The sequence below is a fragment of the Conger conger genome, chromosome 5 (assembly GCF_963514075.1).
Source record: "Conger conger chromosome 5, fConCon1.1, whole genome shotgun sequence".
Classification (NCBI taxonomy): Eukaryota; Metazoa; Chordata; class Actinopteri; order Anguilliformes; family Congridae; genus Conger; species Conger conger.
Genome location: NC_083764.1, coordinates 52,393,456 through 52,403,257, shown reverse-complemented (window position 1 = coordinate 52,403,257; position 9,802 = coordinate 52,393,456). Strand labels below are relative to the sequence as shown.

At 43.0% G+C, this 9,802-nt stretch overlaps 1 protein-coding gene across 1 annotated transcript; it reads left to right on the top strand.

The window, feature by feature from the left end:
• Positions 1-1,446: 1,446 nt before the first annotated feature.
• On the top strand, positions 1,447-9,574 carry LOC133129278 (neutral cholesterol ester hydrolase 1-like). The gene is made up of 5 exons (XM_061243245.1): positions 1,447-1,636; positions 2,546-2,771; positions 6,061-6,130; positions 6,229-6,400; positions 7,524-9,574. Exons 1-5 carry the CDS (start codon positions 1,499-1,501, stop codon positions 8,139-8,141), a joined length of 1,224 nt encoding a protein of 407 aa, XP_061099229.1. The 5' UTR covers positions 1,447-1,498; the 3' UTR covers positions 8,142-9,574.
• Positions 9,575-9,802: the final 228 nt, after the last annotated feature.

The window sequence follows — 9,802 nt, the reverse complement described above, 5'->3', positions numbered from 1 at the left end:
TGCAGCCACCCTTGGGATGAGTCAGCAAGTATCTAACATTTGCCCTTTTATTTCTGCTAAAGCACTGATTCCGGAATTAATAATTAAGCAACTATTGTTTGACCTGTGTGTGTGTGTCTGTGTAATTGATAAATGACCTGCTGGTCATCGATACCACTATGGGCGGCGTCAACAACCGCCCATAGGTTCTGCTGGTGAGCTGAAGAGGGATGTGGTGACCATGATTGTTGTTGCCAGACAGGGTGGTTTGAGTATCTAAGTAGTGACGGAAAAACTAACAAAGTGGTTACTGAGTGTATATACCCAGGATATGCAAACCCAGCTAAGTTTATTTTTGAGGTGTCTGGATGGTTTATCCCATTAAGGCAATATTTTGCCATGTCCCTGGTGTATGTGAGTGCAAATATTTAACAGAATTGGTTCTATGGTCTGTACATTGAATGTTTACAGAGACTGTGAATGCAACACATGCAATAAAGTTGTTGTAAGAATGATATCTCACAAAATCTTTTTTTAACACCCCCGTCCTCCAAAAAATAAAAACAGAGAAGAGATCCTATCCTTTTTTTGTTGCTGTTTTTTTGTCTCTAGATACCGCTTAGCCCCTGAGGCTCACTTCCCGGATCAGTTTGAGGATGCCTTCCAGGCCTCTAAGCACTTCCTTGCTGGGGGAAACTTGGCTGCAGCTGAAACAGGTACATCCAAGGTACTCAGAAGTGTAGAAACTGAAGTGAAGTGAAAATTTCAGAATGGAAATTCTGAGTAAAAGGTTTGATCCAGTGGCAGGTGGCCATTTACCTGGGTGGAGCTTAATTATAATTGAATGTTGAAATGTCATTTTTGCTTTTACACATTTGAATATTTTATACAGCCTTTGTTTTACCGTGAGTGGATTGATACAGTGACTTTTGTGAGCAGCAGTGCAGACAGAAACGCCTTGTTAATGAGAGACGTCAGAGGAGAATGGCCAGACTGATCAAAGCTGAAAGGAAGGTGACAGTAACGCAAATAACCATACATTACAACAATATAAGAACACACCCTGAACACACAACGCGTAAAACTTCTAATTTGACAAGCTGCAGCAGCAGAGGACTTTATAAGTCTACAACATACCTAATAAAGTGCTCACTGAGTGTAGCCTTAGTAGGCTACATGTACGCAGGGAAACCACGGAAATTGCATAATTAGCGAGTTCGAGCAGTTGTCTTTGTTTGCAGTAACAATGTTTCACAACAATGGATGAAAGTACAAGTAGTGAAATGAACGAAAAAAGGAAACCACACCGACAAACAGAAGAAGGAAAGCGCCCGAAAGCTGTATTCCGCGGGGAACTATGGGAATTGAAGTGTAGAATAGAGCTGTTATGACCGCCAGCCACCATGGGTGGCCGCTAATCTCACCAAAAACAATGAAATCCACTTTAATTTAGCCTATGGTATGTCACTTTGCCCGCTCTTCTCATTCGTCCTGTCACAATCGCAGAGATACGACACTAATGAAGGGGGCTTTCGCGCTTACTGTTTTACTTGCGGCTACAACCGCGTATTACTTCTACATTCCGCTACCAAGTACGATTTCAGAACCATGGAAACTTATGCTCATCGATGGAGTGTTCCGTGGTATCATGCATGTGGTAAGTTCTCATTTAATTTTACGATGAAGTAAAAAATAGTGCTTCTCTGATGTATCTGTAAATGTGAATAGTCCTGGAGTGCACCTGCACCTGCAGTGCCTTTGATCTTTCGTCTTCTTCATCTAATATGCTAATCTCAATTTGCGACCTAATTAACGCCGAAAGTAAATAAAGTTAGAAAGTCTTTACTTTAAGTGTTTTTACGTCTCTTTCAATCATAGAGGTAGACCTATTGATCATTATCATTTTAACCTGTTAGCAGAACGATGTCTGCCGTGTATGATTTTTTTAAAAGCATTGAGATCAAATGGTTCCACTAACAACAATCGCAATTTCATTCCGGTTATCAGATATTTATGAACTTTCACTTAGTTTTCGCAACGCCTTCAGTTTTCATCCTTATACAATCAGCCTGTACATGTCCATCATGTGACAGTAAAGAACATTTGTTTTAACAAGTTTTGACAAGTGGGCCAGTCAATTTTTTGTCATGTTCAGTGCCATCATTGCCTAATATATAACTTGCGTAAGCAAGACAGTTATATATTAGGCAATGATGGTACTGAACATGACAAAAAAGAATACAGTGGCCTACACTTTAGTGGTTATCATAGCTCACAGAGATTATGGGATTAGCTAAAGCATGAAAGCTTTTTTTTTTCAAGTACAAACATCCTTCTCGTTTCGTTACGGTGATTTTTAAGGTTTGAGCTGAGCTGCGCAGATGAACTTTTCTCGAGTTGGCATTTAAAGATCCCATCTGAGAGAATGGACTCTGTGTTCCATTTCTGGTCCGTAGACAAATCTGATTTCACATTTATTGGCAGTATGCCAGAATGGGAAATGGGAATAGAGAGGGGAGAAGCAGGTCTGGCACATGCAGTTACTTAGCTGCCCTTTCTCTCTCAGGGACGCCTGGCTGATAGCCTGGGTGTCTGCCACTTCCTCCATGTGGTCAACTTCTCCATGACGCTTGACGCGCCGGACTCGGTGTCCAGTGAGAACCTGCTGGTCAGCGACACCACCGTGGGCGGCGTCAACGCCCGCATATGCCAGTGGACCGGAGGTTCTGCGGGCGAGCTCAGGAGGGCCGTGGTGTTCTTCCATGGAGGTGGCTGGGCGCTGGGCAGCGGCAGTGAGTGAAGCTTGTGCTGAAATAGCCTCCCGTGATGGATCCCAAACTCTTTCATCTCAAGGCCTCCTAAAACCACATGTACTTGAGCCCTCATTAAGCTGGTTGCCTCACCAGTTTGTCTCCACCATGTGACCTATTCTGCAGGGATTTAGACTTCAATGCTTATCCTCCAGGGCAGGGATGCTTCCAGCATTTTGTTTTTACTGGGGTGGCCAAGGGGGGTCTCCTGGCTTCATGCACACAAAATTATCATTATAAATTGAAATTATATTTCAACCATAACGTTACCATTCAATATATTCAATATTTCAACCTGTCACACTGACAAGAGAAAAATGAAGTTTAGAGGCTTATAAACTGCACCATACAAGCTTGCAAGCTGTTGCATATTTGACAGTCTTGTGAAAAGACGGTGTCATCGTAAAAACAGATTTACTGGCAAAACAGCCAATAATGTGCAAATCGGATTGCTGCTCCTGACGTGCGCTTTTGATGCACATTTGGAAGGCAGCAAAACGGGAAAGACGGTCTTGGTAAAACCGGTATCTTGGTAAAAGCAGACTGGCTATGTGCGGGGTGGCACTGGGGTGGCCCATCAGATATTAGGGGTGGCAATGGCCACACCTTTAGAACAGCCCTTGGCACTTTTGATGCACATTTGGAAGGCAGCAAAACAGGGAAGGCGGTATTGGTAAAAACGGTATCTTGGTAAAAGCAGACTGGCTATGTGGGGCGTGGCACTGGGGTGGCCCATCAGTTATTAGGAGTGGCACCGGCCACCCCTTTAGAACCGCCCTTGCTCTAGGGGTTCCCATAGGCACTCTGAAAGTGAACATGAATGGTTAAAATACTATGAAAAGCATGTCTTTGAGCCAGTAGTCCTCACTCCTGGTCCTGGAAAGCAGCCGGGTCTGCTGGCTTTCATTGTTACTCAGCACTTGAGTAGCACAGCAGTTCACTAGTTAAAGCAGTTGATTACACAGTTAACCCAGGTTATCTGGTTTCTTGCCTCTAAATCGGTCACTGATCTTGAGGAAAAAACAAAAGCCAGCACTCCATGGCTGTCCCGGACCAGATTGAGCATTGCAGCAATGAAAAGAAAAATGCAACCATAAAAAGCAGGGGTGTCCAATCTGGTGTGGGTGCAGTTTTTGGGTGCAGTCATATAACATTTTGCTAAATGTTATATGACTGCTCTCCTTTTTAATGTTTACATTTCCCGCTGCTTTGAACAAAACATGTCATGTCCCTGTGCATCACATAAGAATACTGTAGCATGTCCATGGTAGTCAGGAACCTAATAAAATGTAATTTAACATGTGACTGTTGCCTGTAAACATCACTGTCACAACATTAAGCAATGTCAAAGTCTGTGCTTAATTAGCGGCTGCCTGTAGGAGGAGTACCGTATGCATAAAACGTGTGTGTGTGTTTATATATTATACAGTGCATCCGGAAAGTATTCACAGCGCTTCACTTTTCCCACATTTCGTTATGTTACAGCCTTATTCCAAAATTGAATAAATTCATTTTTTTCCCTCAAAATTCTACACACAACACCCCATAATGACAACATGAAAGAAGTTTTTTTTGAAATTTTTGCAAAAGTATTGCTCAATACTTTGTTGATGCACCTTTGGCAGCAATTACAGCCTCAAGTCTTTTTGAATATGATGCCACAAGCTTGGCACACCTATTTTTCGGCCATTCCTCTTTGCAGCACCTCTCAAGCTCCATCAGGTTGGATGGGGAGCGTCGGTGCACAGCCACTTTCAGATCTCTCCAGAGATGTTCAATCAGATTCAAGTCTGGGCTCTGGCTGGGCCACTCAAGGACATTCACAGAGTTGTCCTGAAGCCACTCCTTTGATATCTTGGCTGTGTGCTTAGGGTCGCTGTCCTGCTGAAAGATGAACCGTCGCCCCAGTCTGAGGTCAAGAGCACTCTGGAGCAGGTTTTCATCCAGGATGTCTCTGTACATTGCTGCATTCATCTTTCCCTCAATCCTGACTAGTCTCCCAGTTCCTGCCGCTGAAAACCATCCCCACAGCATGATGCTGCCACCACCATGCTTCACTGTAGGGATGGTATTGGCCAGGTGATGAGTGGTGCCTGGTTTCCGCCAAACATGACGCCTGGCATTCACGCCAAAGAGTTCAATCTCATCAGACCAGAGAATTTTGTTTCTCATGGTCTGAGAGTCCTTCAGGTGCCTTTTGGCAAACTCCAGGTGGGCTGCCATGTGCCTTTTACTAAGGAGTGGCTTCCGTCTGGCCAGTCTACCATACAGGCCTGATTGTTGGATTGCTGCAGAGATGGTTGTCCTTCTGGAAGGTTCTCCTCTCTCCACAGAGGAATACTGGAGCTCTGACGGAGTGACCATCGGGTTCTTGGTCACCTCCCTGACTAAGGCCCTTCTCCCCCGATTGCTCAGTTTAGACGGGCGTCCTGCTCTAGGAAGAGTCCTGGTGGTTCCGAACTTCTTCCATTTACGGATGATGGAGGCCACTGTGCTCATTGGGACCTTCAAAGCAGCAGAACATTTTCTGTACCTTTCCCCAGATTTGTGCCTCGAGACAATCCTGTCTCGGAGGTCTACAGACAATTCCTTTGACTTCATGCTTGGTTTGTGCTCCGACATGCACTGTCAACTGTAGGACCTTATGAAGACAGGTGTGTGCTTTTCCAAATCATGTCCAATCAACTGAATTCACCACAGGTGGACTCCAATTGAGCTGTAGAAACATCTCAAGGTTGATCAGTGGAAACAGGATGCACCTGAGCTCAATTTTGAGCTTCATGGCAAAGGCTGTGAATACTTATGTACATGTGATTTCTTAGTTTTTTATTTAAAATAAATTTGCAAAAATTTCAAAAAAACTTCTTTCATGTTGTCATTATGGGGTGTTGTGTGGAGGATTTTGAGGAAAAAAATGAATTTATTCCATTTTGGAATAAGGCTGTGACATAACAAAATGTGGGAAAAGTGAAGCACTGTGAATACTTTCCGGATGCACTGTATACATATAATATCACCTAGGATGTGCAAACCCAGCAGAGTTTACTTTAGAGGCGTCTAAAATAGGTGCTTTGTCCTGTTATGGCACTGTTCTAGTATGTCCCTGGTGTATGTGAGCAAATGTTTAACAGACTTCTAGATGGTCTGTACATTTAATGTTTACAGAGAGCACGAATGTAACACAAATTCTTAAAAAAGCAATGAAGTTGTGTTGTAAGAATGATCTCACATAAAATGTTTTTTTACCCCCCCCCTCTAAAAATATAAACAGAGAAGGGAGCCTATGCAACCCTTTGCAAGAAAATGGCAAAAGATCTGAAGGCAGTCATTTTATCTGTTGAGTAAGTGCAAATATCTTCAAGTCATTTTTTAATGTCGGTAATTATTGTAATTTGACCTCAGTCATACATCTTTTGTGTTGTTGTTTTTTTATCTCTAGATACCGCTTAGCTCCTGAGGCTCACTTCCCGGATCAGTTTGAGGATGCCTTCCAGGCCTCTAAGCACTTCCTCCAGCCTGAGGTTCTGGCCCAGTACTCTGTGGACCCAGAGCGTGTGGGGGTGTCAGGTGACAGTGCTGGGGGAAACTTGGCTGCAGCTGTAGCTCAACAGGTACATCCAGTGTGCTCACTCGCTAGGAAAAACTGGAGTAAACACTTCTTGGTGGCAAACTGACAGCTTTATTTTCATATAGAACTTCATCTACTTCTATATCAGAATATCAGTAAGACATTTTCTTTGTTGTGTATTTTATTCTATAAAGCAGACAATCAAACTTAAATTGCTTTCTTCAGCATATTGAAACTATGATGAATGCCAAAACAAAATAGTAACTTTTCAATATTTAAAAGTTATAAACTCTTAACTCAAAACTACGCCAGCCATATACAGTGGGCTCCAAAGAACTGTCAATTCAGAGGAGACAGATGGTAATTGACTGTCACAAGTCTGATAATGGGTACAAAAAAATAAAAATAAAATAAATAGTTAAAACATACTGTTAAGGCAATAATTTAAAAAAGTAAAACATATGGAATGGTTGCAAACTTGCCAGGAAGAGGATGCAAGTGCATATTATCCCCACGGACAGTAAGGGAGATAGTGAGGGAAGCCATAAAGAACCCAGGGATCAGGATTTAAAAATTGCAGAGATTGGTTGCAGAGATTTACCTGGGAGATTGAAAACACAGCAATCTCAAACGCCCTTTTTAAAAGAGCAGCCACAACCAGGCTTGTATGAACATGTCGTACAGATACAGGAATACACAAACAACCAGAACTTGGAATAGAAGCCCCCTCTTCTGGACACACTGATAGCTACATTCACAATATCTCACCTCTCCGTCCACAAAACAAGCACCATGATCACCACCAACACGTGTCAAATATAAGCTTGTGATGATATAATACTTATCTATATTAAGTCTTGCAACTGCTGTACAGTTGTGCCTACTTGTTCTTGCATCTCAGAATCAGAATCACCTTTATTCGCCAAGGTACATTACATGTACTGGGAATATTTCTTGGTGTTCTTTGTGCAGCTCAGTACAGTACAATAACTGAACAGTTGGCCTTGTGGTGTCTCTTGCTGGCCTCTTGCAGTTGGCCTTGTATTTGTATCTACTTTTCACATTCTTTAATATGTAACACTGTATTTTTCCATGATTATTTCACTTTTTTTTTTAACTGGGAGTGGTCGAACTGTTCTTATTTTGTGATTTTTGCCTGGTTTCAGGTGGCTACAGACAGCAGCATTCCCGTTAAGTTCAAGGTGCAGTCTTTGATATACCCTGTGCTGCAGACCCTGGACTTTAACACACCATCATATCAGCAGAACCGGAATGTTCCGATCCTCTACCGCCCGCTCATGGTCTGGTTCTGGCTGGAGTACCTCGATGCGGACCGCGGCTTCCTCCCGGCAATGATAATGAACAACCACACCGCTCAGGACCTGGAGCAAGTCGACCCGTTCCGGGCCGCGGTCGACTGGACCGCTCTGCTCCCACCCCGGTTCACGGAGGGGTATGAACCGGTGGTCCAGGCCCACGGCACGCCCCGGATAGTGGAAGAGGTGCCGGGGCTGCTGGACGTGCGGGCCTCCCCCCTGCTTGCGGAGCGGGAGGTCCTTACCCAGACGCCCCGGGCGTACATCCTCACCTGCGAGCACGACGTGCTGCGGGATGACGGGCTGATGTACGGGCGGCGGCTGGAGGAGGCGGGCGTCGCCGTAACCAGCGACTACTACGAGGACGGTTTCCACGGCTGCCTAACTTTCAGCTTCTGGCCCACCTTCTTCACGGTGGGCGAGCGGGCCTTGAGAAACTACATCGCGTGGCTCGATCAAAACCTGTAGCCCTTCCCGCTTCGTGACGTGCTGTTAGCTCATGTTAGATCAGGGGTGCACAACCAGGGCTGATCCATTTCAGGATTTTGGGCCAACTTCCGCTCTTAATTACTTAATTCGCTGAATCATATCATGATATGACATCTGTATGAGCACCAGCTACAGACATAGACTATAAGTGTAACCTAAAGATGTTACTGTGCTCCAGCAAAGGAGTGAACCAGCAAGGTTTATAGAATTGTCAGAAAACAAACTAAGGTAATTGGTTGGAATAAAAACCTGCACGCAGACACAGGGGTTCCAACCAATTGCCTTGTTTTTATCTTGCTGGCAGCCCTATAAATTACCCTGGTTCAAGCCTGTACTTGAGTCCAGTAAAATCATTAGGATACACTTGCAGTCTGCAGCTGTAGCCTGTACTCATACACATGTCAGATAATATATGATTGAGTCAATTCAATAATTAATAAGTTTGAGTGCTTAATTGTAATTGAATGTTAAAATTGTTTTTTTTGCTTTTACACATTTTCATATTTTATACAGACTTTGTTTTATCACGTCTGGATTTGATACTGTGATTTTTGCCAATTCAAACTTCATTTTTTGTTACATTTTACATTTTACAAATATTTTTCTTCATTCATTTTTAAACATTTGGATTTCACCATGTAGAAATGATGCTACTTTTTAGTCCCCCTATTGATATGTTTCTGATTAATCAGGTGTATCCAATTGCCTTTCAGTATCTAGTCTTGATTGTAGGCGTTTGATTGCGTTTGGAGTGTAGGCTTAGTTATTGGGCTTTATCAACATGAACAGAGTTGAAAGTCAATGAAAGTCAAGGTAGCCATTAAATCCACAGCCACAGAAATTGAGAGGCTACACTGCCGCAGACCACTAGTAAGCTTTAACAGGTTACACCCTGCTAAGAAGTACCTGAACGAGCCTGCAGAATTATGGAAACGGTATTTTGGACAGATCTTGGTCTCTTCTGCAAGTTGTAGCCTGGCCAACCTCATTTTAGATCTAGAAACATATGTGTTTGACCCAAACATTCTAGAAAAAGTAGTGGAAACTGTGCAACTTTGAAATCTGTTTATTGTGGTGTCTAAATGATTGACAGGTTCTGCATTGTATGAAAACTTGAAAGTCAATGTGAAAACGTTCAAGTACTCCTTTTGTTGAAATCAGTGTAAACCACCTGATCACTGAAGCTCAAGACAAGATTAATATAGGGATCATCCTTATTAAGAATTTTCATCACTGATAATGGTTATCATGTTTGTCATTGGACTTACTTATCACTGGTACAAGATATGCGGTCTTCCTGGACATCGTACTATAAAGACATCCCCTTTGCAACTGATAATACAAGTCCTTACAAGTAAAACGCAACAAATACTGCCTCGTTCCAGAAGAATAAAAATAAAATTTCTTCCTTGCACTGTCTTTAAATTCTTTATTTTTAGGGGAGATCTTCAACCTGCCCGCTACAGCTATCTATAAGCCTGAATAATAAGTGCTGCACTTCATGAATGGGTAAGCGTAATCACACAAACTGAAGATGCCATGCGTGTTTAAATTTGTTACATTAGTTAACTAAGGCTCCTAGTGGCTTAGTCAGTAAAGTGTCACAATAGGGGTTACAGCAGGGGTTCCTTCTTTTCAGC

What these genes read in the sequence shown, in the direction of transcription:
- LOC133129278 (XM_061243245.1), top strand. Translation starts at nt 1,499, where the DNA reads ATGAAGGGGGCTTTCGCGCTTACTGTTTTACTTGCGGCTACAACCGCG. An exon ending in TCCGTGGTATCATGCATGTG is followed by an intron (nt 1,637 to 2,545) that starts GTAAGTTCTCAT and finishes TTTCTCTCTCAG; the next exon opens with GGACGCCTGGCTGATAGCCT. An exon ending in CTGCAGCTGTAGCTCAACAG is followed by an intron (nt 6,401 to 7,523) that starts GTACATCCAGTG and finishes GCCTGGTTTCAG; the next exon opens with GTGGCTACAGACAGCAGCAT.